The sequence below is a fragment of the Globicephala melas genome, chromosome 15 (assembly GCF_963455315.2).
Source record: "Globicephala melas chromosome 15, mGloMel1.2, whole genome shotgun sequence".
In the NCBI taxonomy this organism is placed as follows: domain Eukaryota; kingdom Metazoa; phylum Chordata; class Mammalia; order Artiodactyla; family Delphinidae; genus Globicephala; species Globicephala melas.
The window spans coordinates 4,549,628-4,573,088 of record NC_083328.1 but is presented as its reverse complement, the minus strand read 5'-3'; the positions used below and the strand labels follow the sequence as shown (position 1 = coordinate 4,573,088).

General features: G+C 49.5%; 1 protein-coding gene and 1 pseudogene across 2 annotated transcripts in view; both read right to left on the bottom strand.

Annotated features, from left to right (window-relative positions):
* Positions 1-19,415, bottom strand: part of LOC132593465 (diacylglycerol lipase-beta) — a 28,951-nt gene extending 9,536 nt beyond the window's left edge. The window contains exons 1-9 of one of the 2 annotated variants that reach the window (XM_060284657.1): positions 19,222-19,415; positions 17,676-17,827; positions 10,647-10,818; positions 9,213-9,471; positions 7,632-7,754; positions 6,523-6,650; positions 5,418-5,544; positions 3,735-3,818; positions 1,806-1,883 (exon numbers count right to left, since the gene is read on the bottom strand). In XM_060284657.1, the coding sequence (XP_060140640.1) occupies positions 1,806-1,883; positions 3,735-3,818; positions 5,418-5,544; positions 6,523-6,650; positions 7,632-7,754; positions 9,213-9,471; positions 10,647-10,818; positions 17,676-17,827; positions 19,222-19,316 (1,218 nt within the window). In that variant the 5' untranslated portion in view covers positions 19,317-19,415. The remainder of the gene's footprint in view (positions 1-1,805; positions 1,884-3,734; positions 3,819-5,417; positions 5,545-6,522; positions 6,651-7,631; positions 7,755-9,212; positions 9,472-10,646; positions 10,819-17,675; positions 17,828-19,221) is intronic. The other variant, XM_060284658.1, reaches the window with a different exon arrangement.
* A 1,721-nt stretch (positions 19,416-21,136) lies between these two features.
* On the bottom strand, positions 21,137-21,512 carry LOC132593439 (DNA-directed RNA polymerases I and III subunit RPAC2-like; annotated as a pseudogene).
* Between the last annotated feature and the right edge of the window lie 1,949 nt (positions 21,513-23,461).

Genomic DNA, 23,461 nt, shown 5'->3' with positions numbered 1-23,461 from the left:
AACCTCCAACAGGATGAAGTGGGAGAAATTCCACATAAGATGGGAGGCTGTTTTGCTCCTCTCTGAAGCTGCTGCAAATTCCTGATTCAGTAGCTCTATAACCCTGTGAGCAGAACGCGGAACCTGGCCTCGTATGTGAGAAACCAGGAGGTCTGAAGGGTTAACACGCTGTGCACAGTCTGACGGCACTTCTGGACAAACCACCAGATCTCCCTTTCCTCCCCCTCCTACCACACGATGCTGTCGACTTCCGCCAACATTTATTAGGCACCTACCGCGTGTCTGGTTCTGGGCAGCCAGAGCCACTCGGCATCTGGACCACAACTCGGCCGGCTATGAGTCTCCCTGGCACAAGTGTTACAGGTGAAACGCCAAGACCGTTTTCAGCTGCACAGCTTTGAACTCCAACCATCGTGGACAGCATCAGAGCCAAAACTCGGTACCGAGGCCAAGAGCAGAGAACAGTCCGTGCCCTTAGGCCCTGAGCAGCTGTCTTCCCGGGGGGGAGGGCAAGAGCTGTGTCACTGAACGAAACGGTGCTGGAGGAGGCCTCCGCTGAGAGCCGGCCAGGCCTGCGGGTCGCAGCTTGGAGGCACAAAGCCTTGGTCTGCGGCCCAAATTCTTCTAAGACCAGAGCCACAGCTGAGCCCACAGGGCTCTGAGGGTATTCCGTGCTTGGCTAGTTGATGCGTCTCTATAAGAAGTTTTAAGTTTCTTATTTGTTTTTCTTTATGCACACCCAGTAATAGTTAAACTGGACTTGTCAGTGAATTGAGGTGTGAAAAGACAGCTAAGGGATAAAGGAAAAAAGTTCACATTCCTAGGACTGTCAAGCTCCTAAGTGGCGGCAGAACAAAAGCCAAATGCCTCTACGCTGGCTTTTCCCTGAAGTGTCCAGGCACAGAAGAAAACAAAACCCCCCAAAACAACAATAACAAAAAAACCTGGAAGGAAAAAAAGTTGTCCAGACAGGACACTGGGGTTCAATTAGCAGCACCGCAGTCTGGCAATAACACGTGCTTTTATAAAAAGTAAGCATTCCAGCCTAGGTACCTCAGCTGGGAGAGCATCAGACTTTTAATCTGAGGGCCCAGGGTTCATGTCCGTGTCCAGGCACCAAGAATAAATAAACAGAATTAAAAAAAAAAATTAAGCATTCTATTTAAAAAACTATTACTACAGAAGTAATGCATGTTTTGGTTAAAAACCACACGAAGTGTATAAAAATAGTGGAAGGCCACTGCCCTCCGCCCCCGACATCCTTCTCCCCAGAAGCAGCCGCTGTAACCTTTAGGGAAGGAATCATCCCAGACTTTCCCTCAAATGTTAAAACGCTCAGCTCTACAACCTCGTTAGTCATCAGGAAAATGCGAATCAAAACCACGGTGAGATACCCACTTCACAGCCACTAGAACAGCTACGTTCAAAAAAAAAAAAAGAGGTCTTCCCTGGTGGTGCAGTGGTTGAGAGTCCACCTGCCGATGCAGGGGACACGGGTGTGTGTCCCGGTCTGGGAAGATCCCACATGCCGCGGCTGGGCCCGTGAACCATGGCCGCTGAGCCTGCGCGTCCGGAGCCTGTGCTCCGCAACGGGAGAGGCCACAACAGTGAGAGGCCCGCATACTGCCAAAAAAAACAAACAACAAAACACAGAAGTAACCTCTCAGGGCTGTGGTGAGAAGTTGTGCTGGACAGCACCTGGCGCAGAGCAGCGTTAACGCGGGAGACCCCGAACTGAAAATACTCCAGCGCCTTCGAGGTTCCCCTTGACAGAACATTCCAGACCACACGGCCTCGGCTCCTACCTTGTGTGCCCAGCAGTCCTGCACCTCACACTCGAGGTCGACCGGCTCGCTCTCCGCTGACAGGTCCGTAAGGATGTCCTGGAAACAGTGCGTGGGAAGAGGCCGTCAGCTGGGCTGGGCTAGATGAGGGTGGCTGCGTGGGACAGTCCCCCAGGTCAGGCTGTTGAGAATTGGACCCCAGGTGCCTGAACTCGGGAGAGATGCCAGGTGGCCAGGAAGCTCCTGAGGAACCCACGGCGCAATCAGACATGAAGACTGGGGAGGGGACACGTCTAAGACGCACCCTCTGCCCCCACTCCCTGCACACAGCATCTAAGCACCCACGAAGCACAGAGCCCTGGGCCAGGGTGTTGAGCAAAGCATGGTTCCCGTCCTCCATGGGCCCAGTCAACGGCTGGTTGAAACCTAAGGGAGGGTAAGAGACACGTCACACAGAGCAGAGGAGGGGTGAGCGCTGCAGGGCATGGGGGGCTTCCTGGAGGAGGTGGCCTGAGCCAGAGCCTGATGGAAAAGCTGGTTTTCAGGAAGCAGAGGAGAGAACAGAGGCCGGCATCCTCACCCAGGGGAGCAGCAGGACCCAGTGCAGAGGCATCTGAGCACGGGAAGAGGGCAGTGGGCTGGGCTCACAGGCACTTGACTCTGGAGGCATCGAGGGGCCGCGGGCAGAGCCTGGGAGGCTGGTGTGTCCCTGGGACCCGGGGAGGCCCACCTGCGGGGGAAGGGGCCCCAAAGGTGGCTCTGGCGCTGCCAGGGCTGGGAACTGTGCGCCACAGTGCCGACAGCCTCAACAAGAACCAGGAACCGTGTATAAAATGCAGCGGGAACTGCCTGAGGTTTGCGAGCAGTGGCAGGTCTGACTATGTTCTAGAAAGAGTCCTCTGGACAGTACAAAGGACAGACTGGGAAGACGCGAGACGACAGACAGGGACCGAGGTAGAGGACCTGTCGCTGGCCCAGGAAAGAGAGGCCTGGGACCAGAACCAGGGCTGCGGTGCTGGGACTGGAGGAGACGGGCCAGAGAGGGGCCGGGCAGGACCACACGCGACAGACTGGGCAGGAAGCGAGGAGAGAGCCAGAGACGACTTCAGCTCTGCGGCTTCTTGGTGGGCAAGGGGGCGCCGCATGGTTACTGGGGTGGGCGGTGCCGACGGGAGAGGAGACCCAGGAGCGGGGGCCCGGGCAGACCCAGATAGCTCCTGGCGAGGCAGGGGCAAGGTTGGCGGGGGGCGGGGGGAAGCAGAAGAGGGTGGAGTCTCGTTTCATTTCCTGGGTCAGGAGAAAAGAGAGAACTAGGAAATGAGACTGAGGAACAGCCAAGAAGAGACCAAAAAGCACAACACAGGAGAGAAGAATGTCGCCAGGTGTCTTCGTGGGGCAGAGACCGAGCAGGACGGGAGGGGGCCGCTGGGTGGGGCTGGGCAGTGCTCGTTCCCACGGCACCGGGGGAGCAGCGGCCAGGGGAGCAGCGGCCAGGGGAGCCAGGGGCAGGCACGTCGGGCCGGCTGAGGCCCCCAACAGGAACTGGGGAGGTGGGGTGGGGGGTACCTAAGAGTGGGCTGACTTTGGACTGCATGACTTAACCTACTGTTCTTTCTGGCTTTGGGTGCAGAAAATTCAAGGGGAGGGTCACCCGGGTTGGGGGCCCAGGGAATCCAGTGGGCACCCGCCGGGGAATAGGGGAGCCCAGCCCAGCCAGCGTCTAAGTTTCCAGTATTTCTTGGTTAAAAGGAAATGGCTTTCTCTGCTTTTTCAAAGGGAACATGACAGCCCTGGACTCGCCTCCCTGTTTTCCACACCCGGTGTTTCCCTGTGTCTGATGCTGTCGCTTACGAAGGTTTCCCCTCAGTTCCAGGAAAGCTGGGTCTCCTGGCGTCTGAGCTGCTGACTCCCCGCCCCCAGCCCCCTGGGCCAGCGTGCCAGGCTCCGTACCTGGAGAGACATGGTTCCCCTCACAGCCACCACCACCGACTCCTTCCTGTGGTCCAGGGCCACTAAGAAGGGGAGCTCGTACACCTGGGAGAGAGGAATGAGCATTAGCACAGGTGTCTGCGGACACGGCCGGGCCAGCCCGCAGCGTGTAACACACGCGCTTCCGAGCACAGCGCGGAGGGGTGCACTGATCCCCACCTCTGCTCGTTCTCAGTAGACAGTGTGACTTCTGATTCTCAGTGATGAAAGGCTCTCTAAAGCCAAGCCCCTTTTACCCTCGGGGGCAGGGGATAGAGCCATCTCAGCGGGCAAGACCAGAGCCTCCACTCTGGGTCAGTGCAAGCAGCGGGTGACAGGCTCTGGGCGCCGTAAGCACCCACTTGCATCAGCACCGACCGCGGGTCCAGCGGTAACCCTAGGCTCCTGCCTTCGCATCTGCAGAGGCTCCTGGAGGAGCAGCGAGAGGGTCTGGGTTAGGCAGACCTGCCTCAGGAACTCTGCTCCACCCCATTCCTGCTGTGGGACCCCAAGCAAATGTCTGAAGTTCTCTTCGACCCCATTTCCTCATCTTTAAGGAGGACAGCATGGTGTGCTGTCCTCCAGCTGGTGTGACACCACGGGGACGGCCACCTGTGCGTGGTGAACGGTCGTGCATGTGGAGCCAGCAGGAGAGGACAGACTGCCAACTTCACTGCCCTGGTTTCCGCAGGAGAGGGACTTCTACTGATGACCTTGTGGGGCGCTCCTTGAAAGAGCCCACAGAGCAGTCACGAGCCTTCTGTGGAAAATCACCTCCTTTAAACCCCATCCGCTTTCTGTCATCACCACGCAGTGACAGGGCAGCACAGGGCTCACGGGCTCCTGCGCTTTGCTGGGTACCAGATTCACTGCGGACATGAAAACAAGATCCTGGACGTTCTGATCTCAGTGGGGTGGGGTGTGACTTTTACACCTCCCAGGTGAGTCTAAAATGCAGCAGTTTGGGAGCCAGGGGGGTCAAGAACAGGACACCAGTGGTTGCCTGGATCATCTGTGCGCTGGAACCGTGGGGGGCTCCTGAGCTGGGGTCCCATCGCCACAGATTCTGACTTCATTCATGTGGGGTCTGGCCTGGGCTTCTGAGTTTTAAAAGCTCCCCAGGAGATCCCAGTAGACAGCAGACGTGAGAGCCGCTGCGCTTGGCTGCGGGTTCTGGGCTTCCGGTGCCTGTGAGGACCGTGTGGGGAGCCACGAAGCAATGCAGGACGGGTCCCTGAAGCCAGACTGGCTTCCGCAGGTTCACTAGCCAGCCCTGCGATTCCGGGACCCTCCCAAGTGTGAGACCCACTGCACTGCACTGCACTGCACTCATGGGATGGAGCTCAGACCCAGAGACTAGGATTGATCAACCCCGGGGACCTGTGTGGGATTAACGCCAAGTGCAACTCATTGTTCTTCACTAAAAATGGGCTCAGGTGAAACACAGCATAGTCTCCCTGATGAAGACTTTCTGCCCCATCTTATGTTAAACCTGTGGGGGCTTCAAGAGCGTTTGTGAACCTCGGAGATAGTGCGCTAAACTTGGGGTACGTGTCTGTGTTATGTGTCTCCACACACTTTTCCGGGGGAATAGTTTATAACGCCCACCAGAATCTCGAAGGACTCCAAGACCCAGAAGAAGTTAGGAGGCACTGCTCACTCTACCTTGTCGTGAAAGCTGACGTGAATGAAATCCCGGTACTGCAGCCCCGTCGTCTGCAGGATGGAGCCAAAGTGACAGTTGAGCTGATCACCTCCAACCAAGTCATAATCGGTTGTCCGGCTTCTGAAACTAAAACGGGGGCAGAGGCGTTACTGCGCCAACCAGAGCCACGTACCGAGGAAGACCCCACCCTGCCGTCCCGTTTCCTAGCAAACCTGAGGGCGCCCGCTGCAACTCTGCACAGCTCAGCCTGGCGAACCTATAGTGGCCTTGAAATGACACTTCTGTGTACACGACTTACTACAGTCTGACCTATTTATTAATGCTTTACATACTCAAAACTTAAACCAACAAGGATGGGAGAGACCCTAAAAGCACCAGGAACGGGACAAGCCGGCATCAGGGATCTCCTGATACGATGTACTAAGAAGGACGCGCGCTCCGCATGGAAGCATTCCTGCCAAAGATGTGTAACTTGAACCTAATCGTGAAGAAGTCACCAGACGAATGCAAAGTGAGGGCAGCATACAAAGTACCCAGACTGTCCTTTTCAAAATGTCGATATTGTGAAAGACTTAAAAAAAAAAAAAGACTGAGGAACTGTTCCAAACTGGAGGAGACTCAGGAGGCATGACAGCTAAATGCAATCCACGCTCCCGGACTGGAAGAAAATGTGCTACAAGGGGTATTACTGGAACAACTGGAAAAATTGGAATAGCTAACGATTAATGATAAACTTCCTGAATTTTATAACTGTACTGTAATTTATGGCAAAGAAAGACCTCGTTCTTAAGAAACACAAGCTGAGGTAATTGGAGGGAAAGGGGCGTGATGCCCGCAACTGAATCTCCAGTGGTTCTGGGGGGAGAAACACGTATTTATGGAGAGAGTGATACAGCACACGTGACAAAACTGAGTCACCACTGGTCATTTTAGATAAAGGACGTGGGCGTTCTTAGCACTGCTCTTGCGGTTTTGGAAATATTTCAAAATAGGAAGTTTTTTTAAACAGGGAAATGGGATTATTTTTAGAAAATAAAGTACGGACACCATAGCAAGCAACATCCGGGGCGGAATGAGGATGGAGGCCTCAGACTGCCGACCTACCAGTCACCACCAATCCTGCACAGCCCTGTAAAAGGGTTTCTGTAAATATAGAGGGGCCACCCATAGGCAGCTGCGGCGAACTGCATATAGTGATGACAGTTTTCTAATTCTGCGTCCAAATCAGCTTCCTGGAAGAGAAGAAGAAAAGCTTTTTGTTTAGGGGAGCCCATCAAGGAGAGGATCAACACACTATGATCTTTCTTTTTTTTAACCTGATTTTCATTTTATATTGGAGTATGGTTGGTTTACCATGCTGTGTTAGTTTCAGGTGTACAGCAAAGTGATTCAGTTATACATATACCTATATCTATTCCTTTTCAGATTCTCTTCCCATATAGGTTATTACATGACGTTGAGTTCCCTTTGCTACAAAGTAGGTCCTTGTGGATTATCTATTTGATAAACAGTAGAACACACTATGATCTTAAACCTGAACTCAAGTTCCTGATTCTTCCCTTTCTTTCTTCAGGGAATAGACCTCTCGGAGGACTTCCACTGGGAAAACTGGTCCTTAAATACAGACAGATGAACCCCTCATTTTCGGAGAATGCAGAAGTTAGCAGCAAAAATCCCTAATGACTTTCCTGACTCCTGGTGAAATAAGCCCGTGACTTCCTGCTGGATGCAGATGCAGACGCCCCTGCAACAAATGGGCTTCTGGGAACTAGGTGCAGAGACAGACACACAATCCGTATGCAATTTTCTCTTTCAAAAGCACAGAAGTCTGTAGCGGGAAAGCAATCATCAAGCAAAGCTGAACTGTCTCTGTTCCCCAGACCCAGAGAAGAGAGCAAACACACTCTGGGAGAACCAGGCCCCACCCCAGAGGGAATTTTCGATATGCAGACAACAGCCAATTTTCTAAAAGAGAATCTCAGGGAAAAAAAAAAAAAAATACAACGGGTGGTGAACGGGCCAGGAGTGGGCTCCCTCTACGTGAACTCCAGGTGACGAGGAGATGCCCCACCGGACAGGTGACAAACCACAACTAGCAAAAGCCTCAAGTCAGATTCCAATCAACTGCTCCTGAAATGGTTGCTTTTTTTTTTTTAATTTACAAGTAGGTGTAAATGTCAAAACGGTACAGCTCAACGGAGACGTGGGCTTACCTGGGAGGGCCCTGGGGAATGGCTGACCACCTCGTCAGGCTCCTGGTTGTTCCTGATGCTGTCCTGTTGCTGGTGGAGGAGAGCGAGCCCTGCTGCAATGTCGCTGGGCACCAGGTCCGTGTCCTGGGTGGGAAACCACAGGGCTTATCATAAACCCAGCAGGAATGGCCCACGAGCTCCCGAGGGCCCAGTTTTACGCAGTTCACATGCACACACATGCACATACACATACGGCTACGTGTGAAAAGGTGTTTTGAAAACTATTTCCCTTTCAGGACTCCTGCATGTGGGCTTCGTGTCTCTCGCCATCCTGCCCTCACACAAACCTGCTCGAGAACATAAATATTGTACTGATCTCTGCTCTCAGGTTTCACGTCAAGGGAGTCGGCTATTTTTAATCTACTTCACATCGCCTGTGAAGTGGGTGAGTAAATGGGTAAATCTGCCCTCTTTGGAGTAACGTCTGATTTTGGCCCAGGTTTACACTCTTCCTGCTCAAGATGCTGAGAAGGTTTTGTTGAAAGAGTCCACGGCAGAGATGCATGAGACTGGACTTATACTCACTGGGCAGAACGAGCCTCAGAAAGACCCGCAAACTAGGAAAGCAACCGAGTGAGTGTCCAGAGCCTGACCCGACCCTCTCCTTCCCGAGGGACACGGAGCAGACGGGAGTCCACGAGAAACCAGGTACTGGCTACTCGGCCACTTGAGCCATCGGTTCTGCCCACGATGCAGGTTAAGACGTCCTCTAAGAACAGCCAGGTTCTCTTCCTCCTTCTTTCAACAATCTTAAGACCGGGTTGAAGTGCTCCTTTGAAATTATTTAGGGGGACACACTTCTCTCATCCCTATGTGGAGGCTGCTGGTTACAGAGCCAGCCTTGAACAGGGCAGGCCTGGCCACCACAGAGAGGTGAGAAAAAGACTGGCGGGCGGGCACGACGTCAAGAGAACTCCTCTCTCTCACTTGGCTGCAGTACTGAACATAAGAGGAGTTTATCAGAGATCATTATAAGAGAAATTGGATGTGAAAGAAAAACAAATGTTTCCAAATCACTGAAGAAACTGCTCTAGAACCATGACACCCTTCTGCATTGCAACTGTCTTTAAAAAGAGAATCATCTGTCATTTCCATCATGCCATAAAGTTGTAAGAAACCAGGGCCCGATACTACCTCGGAGGCACGACACTGCCGGGACCTGGCATCTGCTGAGAACCAGCTGGACAAAGAACGTAGGAAACGCCTGGCAAAAGATTCTCAAAACGTACAGGTCCCACTACTTAGCTCCTTAAGAACCAATTCAAAACCTTAACTGTGTAACAGATGGGCGTCAACACAAGGCTGCGCCGACCAGGGCATGGGGTCCGTGAGCACAGGGCCCTGGGTCCCTGCTCCCTGGAGCTCTCGGGCGCTCACCCCAGGGCACACCTCCACCCGCCGCACCCACAGGGGACTCACTCTCAGGAGGTGTTTTATGTCAACAGGGAGACAACAGGGTTCAAAATGCAGAGAACTCATCTTCTCAAAAGAAGTGTTTACTTAAACAGAAGAAAGAGACCAGAGCAGACCCCGTCGGCTTACTGAAAAGTAGGTTGAGAAAAGCTCTGCCGTACTCGAAAAAGCAACTCGAGTACGGTCGTCTTTGCCGACGCAGCAGCACAGGAACTTGATTCTCGTTTCCCACACGCTTGTAGCTGCCGTCTTGAGGCCATTAAGTAACTGGCTGGACTCACGACTATCCAGGTGATGGGGGCCCGCAGGGGGATACGGAGCCATCTTCCCCCCCAGCGGGTCAAAGACGATGACGATGGTGACCACGGTGGAGGCGATGATGATCCAGCTGCGACACAGAGAGAGGAAAAGGCTTGGGGGCTGCAGTCCTGAAGTGACCCAGGGGGTCACTCTCTGCATCTGTACAACTTGTGGCTCTTGTTACTAAGGAAGATGGGGGTCTCCCAGAACCTGGCGGAGGCGGGCAACTTGTTTCTTCTAGAAAGTTCCTTACGAGCCCATGGCCAACCCAGGCACGACAAAGATCAGAGCCCCAAAAGCCACAAAAGGAAAAGGGGAAGTGTCTGGTGGGCAGAGCCTCGGCCTGGGCATGGAAGTCCCTGACCTTGACCCAGGCCTACTCCCCAGGATCTCGGGGTTCCCCTCAGTAAAACCAAAGGAGGCTTCCCGTGCCACGGGATACCCTCACAGGTCTTTCATTCATACGTTTCAATATTTCTAGGTTGTCCACCATGCGCAAGGCGCCCTGGGTCCATGAGCACGTGTGCTCCTGGAAGGTGGCCCAGGAAGGGCCGCCACGGCCTCTCCCGAGAGGCTCAGCAGGGCAGCGGGAGCCTCCATCCCCTTATGTACAGCATGAGGGGGTGTGACTAGATCATCTGTAAGATTTTTAGTCTGGAAAGGGCATAAACCTTATTCCAGCGGATTATTTCCTGCAGCAATTCCAGAGACTATATTTCTTCACGTCCTACTTTTAGTTTTGGCCCTATTTTGGTCTTCAGGGCTCTTCCTTCTTGTAAGGGAAGGGAGGGAATGCAGAAAAATGAGAACGGGTAAGAAAGGAAACTACATCAATAAGTGCATAATGGGAGATGAACTATTCCTCGTGTATGAACAAGTGCCTCTGCATTTTTATGATTTACTCAGAAAGATTCCTTTCTGGGCTTCCCTGGTGGCACAGTGGTTGAGAGTCCGCCTGCCGATGCAGGGGACGCGGGTTCGTGCCCCAGTCCAGGAGGATCCCACGTGCCGCGGAATGTTTGGGCCCGTGAGCCATGGCCGCTGAGCCTGCGCATCCGGAGCCTGTGCTCCGCAACGGGAGAGGCCACAACAGTGAGAGGCCCACGTACCGCAAAAAAAAAAAAAAAAAAAAAAAAGATCCCTTTCTAACTATATTAGGAAGCCTGCACGACACTGGGCCACCTCAGTTATTCAGAAGGTATTTGTTTACCTGCATCTCGAGTACATTTTGGACAAGAAATTGCAGAAGACTGGAGACCTCACCTGACGGCGACAGTCGCAATGATGCCATTCCCCACCGTCCTGTCACACTGAACACCGTCCTCTATCCAGGCGGCCCCCAGGGACGCCCAGACCATCTCTGGCAGAAAGAGTGCCAGGCGCACGTAGAGCAGCTTAGACATGGATTTCCGTGGTCCAGGATTACAAATGGTCCCTGAAACACAGAAAATGTTCAAACTGGTCACTTGCCCCTTCAGAGATGAGTAGTTGCCCTTCCACAAAAAAACAGCTGTCACAGCACACATGTGTGTCCCATAGGCTCACCCGCCACCTGACTTTTCTGCCTGTACTTGGGCAACAATGCCTAAGTTTGAGAGCAAGAGACAAAGCGAGGGATGGGAAACATGACAAAAAGCCTCAGATTCATTTCTTAGACTTACCAGCGTTTAAAAACACTTCTGGGTTCTAACTAGAGTGACAATAAAATCACTGTCCAAATTGGGATACTTCTGAGAGCAAAGGGAGGCTCTATTAATAATGCTGGGACAATCAACATAAAACAGAACTGTCACCAGCAAACAGAGGTATACAGTCACCCGGGTTCCCACAGCCAGGAAAATCCAGGCACCACCTGAAACGGCATGGGCCCGTTATTCTTTAATCCTCCCAATGGCTGTGACATCGTCATCATCCCATTTTACAAATGAGGACGCTGAGGCTCAGAGGGCTTAGCAACCACTTTCTAAAACATAATCCAGATTCGCACGCTGCAGGCTCTCTGCCTCACCAATGCTCCGTGGTCCTCACTTTTGGGAAGCGAACAATTCTGATGTGTGAGACCACTTGTAGAAGCTCACCACTTAGACACAACATTTAAAACTGAGTTTGGGGCTTCCCTGGTGGTGCAGTGGTTGAGAGTCCGCCTGCCAATACAGGGCACACGGGTTTGAGCCCTGGCCCGGGAAGATCCCACATGCCGCAGAGCAACTAAGCCCGTGCGCCACAACTACTGAGCCCACGTGCCACAACTACTGAAGCCCGAGCACCTAGAGCCCGTGCTCTGCAACAAGAGAAGCCACGACAATGAGAAGCCTGAGCACTGCAACGAAGAGTAGCCCCCACTTGCCGCAACTAGAGAAAGTCCACGCGCAGCAACGAAGACACAACGCAGTCAAAAACAAACAAATAAACTTATAAAAATAAATAAATAAATAAAACTGTTTGTAAAACAAATCCAAGTATCATTAGAGGCCTGTGTACTTTAATTCTTGGTGTAAATCAACTCTCTCCCTTTGGGAAAAAGTTGTGATAAACACCAATTTCAGCAACATAAAAATGCCACATGATTAAAACAAAAACAGTGACTGAAAAAAAATCTAAGATCTAAAAAATAATTGGATAAGGAAATAGCTTTTAAATTCCAAAAGCTACCTTCCATTAGAATGAATTACTCAGAGTCATATTTTAAAATATTAGACACTATCCGGCCTTCTTTTTGGCACAAAGACACAATGTTCTAAGATAACTGAAACAGCACGCCCTCTCTCTCCCTGAGGGACAAATAGTGCAGGTATGTAAAAACCAGTCCTGCATCTGTAGTGTATTATTATATAGCAATAGTCAACCAGCAGAGAGAAACAGGAAACAGCACCTGCTCACATCCTACCTCCTGGAGGGCTAGGATTCCAAAGAAGAGGCTGCTGGAGCAGGGAGGCTCCAGCCCGGGACCCTGCCCGGATGAAGCAAACTCGGAGGTAAGGAAGCAGGAGACGGAGTTCTGGTGAAGGGTCCAGAGAAGACGTGAGAGACTAAAAAAGCCTTTTTATGTTTACGCTTTGCCTAGAAAAGCATTTTTATTTTACGCAGACCTTTATTTTCTCCTCGACGTAAAGAGCTGCCGGTGTGGATCTGGTGCTGCAGCGAGCATCACAAGGCTGACGCCCCAGAATGAATGAGCGTGGCTACGTTCCCGATCGTACTATCCCTGACGCCGTCTCAGGAAGGAACCCTGCTGCCCTTCACATGGCTGAGCCGATGACATGAGAGCCACACAAGGAAGGCCCGTGTCACAGAATCTCGGGACTTGACACCTCTAGCCACTGCAGTGATTTTCTCCGGCATAAGAGGAGCTCTTAAGACAAACGCCGAGGCCATGCAAGATGTCCCAGAATACAAACCAAACACAGCGAAGGGCAGACCTTGGAAGTGGAGGGCGTTCTCTCAAAACACCATAGGCACGAGGGTGGATCTTCCCTAATTAAACCTCCCACATGGCCAAAACAGTAGGATTTCATCAGGGAGGTTCTCAAATCAAAACTAGAAACTACCACGATATCAAGATTCTACAGTGAAGACCAAGAAAGAGGTAACTACACAAGCGTCGGTTTTCTGGATAAAGATGACTGAATTCTCTTTGTTCCAAATGCACCCTTACAATGTGCGCTGTTTCGTTTAGAGGTGTATCAGCCAAAAGCTTCAGAAACAAGGCCTTTCCGTTCAAATGACAGATTAACTATTGAGATGACTTACGAAACAGAAGGGGTGATGGGAGTTACCCATGTATCAGTAATAAGGTTTACCAAGGGGTTCACGGTTATTAAAAGATACACCTAAAGTTTATAACTTGTAAAAAACTCTGGTTCTGTGCAGGCAATGCAGGTAAAGGGTGAAAAGTTCAAAGCGCTCAAGTGGGTATAAAGTAAATGTTAAGCCTCCCTCCCACCACTGAATCCCAGCCCTCGGTCACCTTCCCTCAAGGTAAACTAGTCACTCATGTACCCACCCCAGAGAGTCCACACATAAACCAAACAGGTAAGTTTATCCCTTTACAAAAAAGTAACAAACTACATACAGTGTCCTGTAGCTTAGCATATTGGAAATCACTCCTTGTCCATTCACAAAGCATTTCACATTCTTTTTAGCAGGTGCACAGGAGACCATCATATGAACGAGCGACACTTAAACCGGCGGCCTATTGACAGGCACCTAGTTTCTTCCAATCTTTCATGCCTACAAGCAACACTGTGGCAAACTTCAAGTATTTTGCACACATGCAAATATATAGGGAAGAAACCGGCTGATACCCACACGTACACAACACACACAGCCAAATTAGGCTTCCAAGAGATTCAACAAATCTACATGCCCACCAACAAAATGAGCGGCCTGAGCAGAAAGGAGGTTCTGGGGAAGGCGTTCCCTGCTCCAGGAAAGACCCAGGAGCAACAGTCTCACAACTGCACAGATTCACCAACCCAGTGTATCACCTTGATGAATTTTCCTTACTGTGATTGAGGCTGAATGTTTTTTTATATATGTAAAAATCTCTTTTACTTATTTTATTGTTCACCATATTTGCCCATTTTTGCGCTATTGGTCTTTTTCTTATTTATCGTAGAGCCCTTCTATATTAAGGAGATTGGCTCTAAGTCTCATCTATTACAATATTTTCTCCCATTTGTCTTTTTTTTTCTTTGAAAAATAAGAGAAAAACTTTATTTCAAACAGGTTCAGTGGTATGCATGCTACAGCAAAGGCTGGTTGTAACAGCAGTTTCATTTCAAACCTGAATTGATGCACAAATGTGACACTGTTAAGCAATGGTCAATTAGCGCTAAAATGTGGATTAAATCCACCAATATGCCAATTCTGACATTTATTATAGATTCTATTATTTATTTTAGTAGTAGAGGTTAATTTTCATCAGAAGAAAATGAAAACAACCTTATGGCTTCTACTAAGGTAATGAGCTGTATCCCCAGTACTGCTTTGAAATTATACCCCCAGGCTGTTAAGAGAAATTCTGACTTCATCCAAATGTATTACTTCACTGATAATCTTCAGTCATCATCTACTGTCGGCTTGATGGTTATTCCTCTTCTTATTTGACCCTAACCATCATCTGTCTTTTTTTTTAACTTTATGGTGTTCTTCACTGAAATTTACATAATATTTAAAATAAAGCATATGATGTTATTGATTTGTAACAAATTGGCAATTAAACTAACATGTTTTGATAAAATACTGTCTTCAGTTCAGTTGTGGTATCTTTAGCTACAAGCATCAGAAACAAACTGGTTTAAAAACAAAACAGGGTGCTTCCCTGGTGGTGCAGTGGTTAAGAATCCACCTGCCAATGCAGGAGACACGGGTTCGAGCTCTGGTCCAGGAAGATCGCACATGCTGCAGAGCAACTAAGCCCATGTGCCACAACTACTGAGCCTGCGCTCCAGAGCCCACAAGCCACAACTGCTGAGCCCATGTGCCACAACTACTGAAGCCCATGTGTCTAGAGCCCGTGCTCCGCAACAAGAGAAGCCACCGCAATGAGAAGCCAAGAGTAGCCCCCGTTCGCCGCAACTAGAGAAAGCCCGCACGCAGCAATGAAGACCCAACACAGCCAAAAATAAGTAAATAAAATAAATAAATTAAAAAACATAAAAACAAGCAGGACCTGTCTTGACTCAAGGGGCTGGAAATGCAGGGCCAGGACTGGCACCAGGCTGTCCTCTGCTTCTCAGCCCTGCCCTCCTCTGTATTCAGCTCCTCCTGGGCTGTGAGTGGAGGAGACTCAGCGGGAATTCAGCAGCTCACTCATGCACAGTGCCATCCCGAAGGAAAACCATATGCTGCTTCTGGATCTTTCCCAGAGGAGCAGGGAAGGACTTCCCTGGAACTTCCCAGGAAACTCCCTGAATTTCACTGGCCCGAATCAGGGCACACGTCCAGTCCTGAACCAACCACCCATCCTGCACCGGGCACAGGGCCGGTTTCTGTGAGGGGTGGGGGGAAGTCCTGTCTGGAGGAGGCTGCTGCATAAGCAACCCACCCAGAACACCGCACACAACCGACAGATGTCTGCCGAACTGTGACGTGTGACGGTGCCTGCGAGGAGAAGCCTGAGGCATGCGGCCATCCATCCACCGCAGGGGTGTGACTGTGCCCTGACACCACCCAAAATATCCGAAGAAAAACATTTAAGGAGAAAAGGGCTTGTACTTAACCCACTATTACAGTTGTAAACCTGGTGTGCTAAACAGAATGTGCTGTGAACAGATAGGGAAACTAAATTAGATTCCCTGTACCTGAAATGACACCATCTTTCAGAAACTCTGAGCTCAATAAGAACCTCATCGCGCCAACCCCTCATCACACACGTTTCAGCTCCTTCCTCTCCTTCAGCGTCAGTACCAACGACGATCCAGACTTGGGGGCCGACAGAGACCAAAGAACTGGGACCGTCTTTGATCCAGACCCCATGCATTCACGTTTTCAGAGGTAAACTAAAATAGCCAGGGCTCTCTTTTCTACGTTGCTGCAGTACGTGGGCATGCGCCATGCTTCTTGGTCATCCAAACCCTAAGGGCTTTTTCTCATGAAACACTCTGCCACTAACATTTCTCTCTGTATTTCTCCCCACGAACTACCATCTATTAAGTTTCAGTCTATTGTTCCACCCTATCGAGATCTTGATTCCATCACCCAGGGTATCAGCTACTTACTCCCTCCCAGTTTTATCATCATCATCTACAATCTGTAAGCCTCCCTCCTACATCCCGATTCAAGCAGTGATAAAACACGTTGGATGGTAGCATGCCATGCAGCCCTGCCTTTGACGGATGAGTTTTCATTTACTGATGCATTTCTTTATCAGCCACAAGAGTGCTCAGCTCATCCTACAAACCACAGTAATCGACAGGGAAGGTTTCCAACGTTTTCAGACATTCTCAGCTAAACGACTGTCTGCAGAAAATGGTAACATATAGAAAAAAACTATCAAGAAGAGATATAACTCTTACAACTCATTAATAAAGGACAAAGAACCCAATTTAAAATTGGGCAAAGAATCTGAACAGACATTTCTTTAAAAATAATATAAAAATGGCCACTGAGCATATGAAAAGATGCTCAATATCATTTGTCATCAAGAAAATGCAAATCAAAACCACAATGAGGGCTTCCCTGGTGGCGCAGCGGTTGAGAGTCCGCCTGCCGATGCAGGGGACACGGGTTCGTGCCCCGGTCCGGGAAGATCCCACGTGCCGTGGAGCGGCTGGGCCCGTGAGCCATGGCCGCTGAGCCTGCACATCCAGAGCCTGTGCTCCGCAACAGGAGAGGCCACAGCAGTGAGAGGCCCGCGTACCGCAAAAAAAAAAAACGAAAAAAAACAACACAATGAGATAGCATTTCATATCTACCAGGATGGCTATGATCAAAAAGTCAGATAATAAGTGTTGGTGAGGATGTGGAGAAACTGGAACCCTTATAAAGTGCTGGTGGGAAAGAAAAATGGTCCAACTGCTTGGAAAACAGTCTGGCTGTTCCTCAGGAAGTTAAACAGATTTACCATGTGATCTAGCACTACCACCCCTAGGTACATATCCAAGAGAAATAAAAACATAAGGGTATGTAAAACATGTATGCGAATGCTGAAAGCAGCATTATCTGTAACAGCCAGAAAGTGGAAACAACCCAAATGTCCACCAACTGACAAATGGATAAATAAACTGTGGTATACACATTCAGTGCAATACTAATCAGTCATAAAAAGGAATGAAGTGCTGATACATGCTCTAACACGGATGAACCTTGAAAACGTTATCCCAAGTTTAAGAAGCCAGACCGAAAGGCCACATCGTGGATGAGTCCACCTATATGATGTCCAAAACAGGCAAATCTACAGACAGGAAGTAGAGTAGTGGATGCCTAGGGCTGAGGGAGTTGGGGAGAAATGAGGAGTAATTGCTAGTGGGCACAGGAAATGCTTTTTGGGGTGATGAAATGTTCTGAAATTGATAGCGGGGAGGGTTGCACGACTCTCTGAATATACGATAAATCACTGAATTGTACACTTAAATGGATGAATTGTATGGTATGTGGATTGTATCTCAAAAAAGCGATTAAAAATGAAGGGGTGTTGGGAATTCCCTGGTGGTCCAGTGGTTAGGACCCCCCCCACTGCAGGGGGCCCGGGTTCCATCCCTGGTCTGGGAACTAAGATCCCACAGGCTGCGCAGCCAAAAAAAGAAGAAGAGGAAGAAGCGGTGTCAAACAGAAGAGACTAGTGTTTACCTTTCATGCTGACACACACGATGGCTGACACGGTGCATATGATAACTGCCAGCAGAATGATGAGCACGATCAGGTAACTGCTGAGCAGGACGCCACCAGGACAGTCCAGCTTCCCTCTGTGCATGAGGTACAGCGTCAGGATGCCGATCCACCTGCCGAGACACAGGTAGTGTCAGAAATGGAATCCAAGGAGCCGCTTTGAAAAACACAATGGAAGGAAGTAAATGGAGTTAATACTTTCCAAAACAAGGCGAGGTTCACTTTGGAACTGAATCTTCCTCAATAACATATTTACTAAGTCAATTAAAGAGTATGGCTTTTTTTTATTTTTAATGAGCTTTATACTTTCTATGCTTACATCATTGTTTTTATTCTGTGCCTGCTGTAATACATTTAAAGCCATAAGTAAGCAAATATAATGTGAACTGCTGGAAAGTTGCCCCATCATGACTCCAAAGTATATAGTTGATCAGTCATCAGCAAGAGAATTTTTACTTCTGTGGATTAACAAGAAACTGACAAACGCACGTCGTAATCTGCTGGGTGTAGTACAAAAACAAGGGGATGGGAAGCAAGCTATGGAAAGATGTTCTGTGGTGAACACTGATCAACTTGAAAGGACAAGGACTGCAGACTCATAAGTATATTTTGTAATTCAGGACAGAACAATGAAAGGCAGCACCCAACAATGCAACGTCATAGTGGTTCTTCACCAGAGTTATTTCAGAATCCGGCAGGGAACCATTTCGCGAGAACGCGGTGTTAGAGATTCAAGGCCAGAAGAGGAACTGGACTAGATAACTTTTTATGCTTTTGTCAGTTTTGTGATATTACATGCTTGTCTAGAAATAATAACGGGAAATGATCTCAGAAAGACTGGCCCTGAAAACTATGAAACAACTAAGAAGCAGCTCATACTTTCATGTTTTTAAATTCCTCTCCCCTTAAGAATCTACTTTTTAATAACGATGATATTACTCTTCGCTCAGACCCTCTGGGACTGACTTTCAGGCACCCAATTCCACTCCCCACGGATTCCACATTTTGAAAGACTAGAGAGAAAATGCCAGTCCTGTGTGCTCGTCGAGGGATTCAGCCACAACCGGCTCAGGAACGGCACGAACGGTATTGTTGCCATTCCTGCGTTTGGCAGACAAGATGCAGTGCGTTTCCATGCAGAACGCTGGAGCGATGCTGATGGCTGTTCCCGGCTCGAGGCAGGAGGTCCCGAGGCCACGGCTTTGGGCGGCAGCGCAGTCCCGACGGCTCCCAGGCCCGGGTCTCGACGCCCCGGAGGGGTGCCCGTGCCCTGCAGCGCCGACGTCCCGCCGGCGGGCCCACCCCATGACGCCGGGCACGGCGTCCCCGCTCTGGGCCGCCGTATGCTGTCTGGAAATGGGGAGAGCAGCGGCACCCACCTCCTCGGGCGGTGGAGAGGACCAGGTACAAGAACGCAGGGCAGGCGACACGGTCCCTGCCCTCGACCGCCTCGGCCCCGCTCCCTCCTCCGTCCCGGCCGCCCGCTGCCCGCAGAGCCCGCCCTCACCACAGCACTCGCACGAACAGCTCGAAGACCCCCGGGAAGACCAAGTCGTCGCTGGCGATGGCCCAGCGCCGGCCGAACAGCACCATCCCCGGCATGGCGAAGTACCCGCCGCCCGGGCTCGGGCCGGCTCGCCGCGAGCGCGCTGCCACTCGGAGCCCCGAGCCCTCCGGTCTCCACCGCCGAACCGCGACTCCGCGCAGGCGCACGCTGGGGCGGGTGAGGGGGGGAAGGGGGGAGAGAGAGTGAGAGGCCGAGACCGGCGCACGCGCACTGAGCTCCACGCAGCGGCCGCTGGGCCTCTGCGCCTGCGCAGGTGAGCTGACCCGGAAGACGCAGGTGGGCCTCGTAGGGACTTCGCAGGTATGAATTTTGTAGATAAGGAGTCTTCCTGACCCGAAGGGTTAGCTAGCCCAGAGACCCCCAGCAGTCAGTGGCGGATCTGGAGTTCATACCCAGGTCTGTGGGGCTGCAAGCCTATGACGAAGTTGCCCCCAGCCCCGACCGATCCTGGGATCAGGAGTGCCTCTTTGGGACCATTCCCTGGTTCAGCGCCTGAAGCCACACGGCAGCTTTGTGCTGGGGAGTGGGGAATAACCTGATCTGCCCTCCTTCCTCCCGAGCAGGTTCTGACCACTTCTCAGCCCCTCCACGCCCCTCCACCCTGGCCCAAGCCCCCTTCATCGTGTACCTAACCCGGTCTCCCTACTGCTCTCCCCCGCTCTGCTACCCCACCTACGGTGCATTCTCCCTACAGCAGCTGGCGTGACCTTGTTGAACCGTCAAACGAGGCCCATCAGCTTAGGATCTTGCAAGGCTGCACTCCAAACCCCTAGAGAAGCTTTTCCTTGGTAGTTATACAGCATAAGTCTGTAAATGCGTGATTATCTGCCTTCCCGGGTTAGGGTTACTACTTTCTCCCTCCTTCACTCCACTGCCTGCCACCTTTTTTCCCCTGAAATACATCAAGCTTATTCTCGCCCCAAGGTTTTCAAAGTCCCCGTGTCCTTTGCCAGGGACGTTCCCCCTGCAGGTATTTCCCTGTCACTCTCTCACTTCATTCAGCCCTCAGCTCAAGTGTCACTGCCTCAAGAGCCTTCCCTGGCCACTTTATCTAAAACAGCCCACCCATCGGTTCCCGTTCCTTTGCCCAGCTTTAGCTTCCTTCACAGCTCTTAATCACTCCCGGACATTGTATCACATGTGTTACCGCTCTCCTTCCACCTTGAGTGTGTTAAGTTGCCTGAGCCTGGAAACCTTGTCCATCTTGTTCACTGCAATGCACATAAATAGAGCACATTAAATGCACTTATTAAATACTTGATTAATGAACAAACAAACATTAAATGTCAAAATTTTCCAAGTCCGAAGAACCTTCAGTGGTCTTCTAAAGGGCAGAATTTCAGAGTTAAATAATGTTAAAAAGAAGTAATAATAATAAACTGTATTGACGGTTGTGAAAATGATACAGGGAATTGTAAACAAGGAAGTTATGAGATTTTTATAGAAAAAGAGGATCATTCAATCATTCATAAAATAAATATTTATTGGGCACTTGGTGTGGCCAGAAGTGACTTAATCAGAGAGGTCAGGGAAGACTTTCCCTGAAGAAGATATTAAAATGAGATCTGGAGGAAGAGTAGCAATTAAGGTGAAAACGGGTGATTCAGAAGTTAGAATGTTGTGCCTGTGATCACATACATTCTTTTTTTTTTTTCCAGTTTAAATAAAAGAGGGAATTTATTAGAAGAATACAGTTTCTTATGGGGACTCCAACAGCAGAAGTGGGTTAAGAGCTAGAAAGAAGCCTTTCTGGAGGACAGGTCATGTTGTAACCACAAACGTTTACTTCTGGGTTTTGCAAGAACATGAATAGGATATCCTAGAGGTCAGTCCTCCCTGCATAGTGCATAAGGGACTAGAATATGGCTTCATTTCTGCTGGCTTTTTGATCCTTACATTCCTTTATGCTGGCTTCAAACGTATCAAGCACATGTTGGCAGATGTCTATTCATGAGCTCAGTCAGGCCTCTCTGAAAGGGCTCAACAGCTGGAAGGGCACTTCGAGTCTGTATGTGCAAATTAATTTTGCTCTCTGAAGGATGGGTTGTAGTGTAACCACGAAATTCCACTTCCGGGTTCTTCATGATCATGTAACGAAGAGAATTTCCCAGGATATCGTCCTCCTCGTGCAATACAAATGTCACACAGTGTCTATCTGTCCCAGCTGCCTGGACCATTTCCAGGGCTGTCTTCCTCTCGTCTTCAGCCATTGGGGTCTTCAATCCAGCCAAAAATAAATGAATTAATTTAAAAAAAGAGTAAACAAATTTTTTTAAGGTAAATGTATTTTTTTAAATTAATTTATTTTTGGCTGTGTTGGGTCCTCGTTGCTGTGCGCGAGCTTTCTCTAGTTGCGGCGAGCAGGGGCTACTCTTCGTTGTGCTGCATGGGCTTCTCATTGCAGTGGCTTCTCTTGTGGCAGAGCACTGGCTCTACGCGCACCACCTTCAGTAGTTGCGGCACACGGGCTCATTAGTTGTGGCTCGTGGGCTCTAGAGCACGGGCTCAGTAGTTGTGGCACAGGGGCTTAGTTGCTCCATGGCACGTGGGATCTTCCTGGACCAAGGTTCAAACCCGTGTCCCCTGCATTGGCAGGCGGATTCTTAACCACTGCGCCACCAGGGAATTCCCTGTATTTTGTATAGTTCTAATCACTGCAGGTATATTCTGCCATTTCCACATTAACAGTATTCCATTGATTGAATTAGAGCTATTGTATTTATTTATTTTTTAATATTTGTTTTATTTGGTTGCACCAGGTCTTAGTTGTGGAAGGCAGGCTCCTTAGTTGCGGCACGTGGGCTCCTTAGCTGTGGCATGTAAACTCTTAGTTGCGGCATGCACGTGGGATCTAGTTCCCTGACCAGGGATCGAACCCAGGCCCCCTGCATCAGGAGCAATATGCATCAGGCACAATATATTGTGCCATCGTGTGGGTATGTCATACAAAGCATAGACGGCCCCTTATTTTACAGTTTTTTTTCAATTTTCTATTAAAAATTTTCTATTAAAAATAGCTATTTTAAAAGTTTTTAAAAATCAACGTTAAAAAATAACTATTTTTTGTTACTTCCAAATGAGATATCCAAGTCAAAGCATAGCTCTTGAAAAGGTGAATGACCCATCATGACTTCTAAATGATGAAAATTTTCAAATACAGAGAAGATGTCTGATACCTAAGGACCCACCATCCGATTTAACAAGGGATAACATCCTGCCATATTTGTTTCATCTTGAATTTGATGGTGGTGGTGGGGGAGATCTTTGATATCCTTCCCTGCTTGTTCTTTCAGGTTAATTTCACTATATGTCTGCAAATAACAGCAGGTATTCTTCAGCGATTTCTTGGCATTTCAGTTTACCTTCATACTAACTTGAAGAAACTGATCTTTATTCTGTGTTTCAAACTGATTCACATCTTCCTCTATTTCTCCCTTTAGGACTGGATTTTCTTTGAGTAAACCCCTATGTTCTGAACAGGATTAATATGCTTGGATTTAATGTTTGCTCTATTGTCTGTGTCAGATGGGGGTTGGGATGGGGGCTTTTAGCCAGGTGATCTTTCCATCAGTTAGACAGTTGTTTCTCTGAGCATTCTTTAAAGCCCTGAGATCTTCAGTTCTCAGAACTTGAAGTAAACACATCACTTAGTTTTAGGGCACACCAGTTTTCCTATTACAGAACTATTTATTGTCTTAGAAAACTTATGAGTAAATAGGTTCTGTATTTCCATTCCATTTTGGTAATGGAGACTCACTTTTTAAGTACCCAAGGTCACACTAGGTCAGAAATCTGGAATATTACGTTCTGGTGGTATAAAAGTATCCTTGTCATTGTTTAAAAGGACTAGTGCTATATCATGCTGCAACTTGCTTTTAAATTGCAGGGACAAATTGTTCCAGAACGGGAAGAGAATGCCCTGCCCAGCACCTGCACAAGACTCTACACTGCAAAGGCTAACCCAGATCAGTTGGCAGGAGGGAGCGGTGGTTACTGGGCAGAGTGCAGGTTCCTTGGAGTTTCTACATTCAGCCACTACATGGTGAAGCACACAGGAGAAGACCCCACATGGAGCCCCAATCCAATCAGCCCTCATCAGACCTCACTGACAGCAGGTTTTACAAGGTACGGGAGTCACTTTCTGAAGATGCAAGCTCTCTAACAAGGGCAAAACTACTGA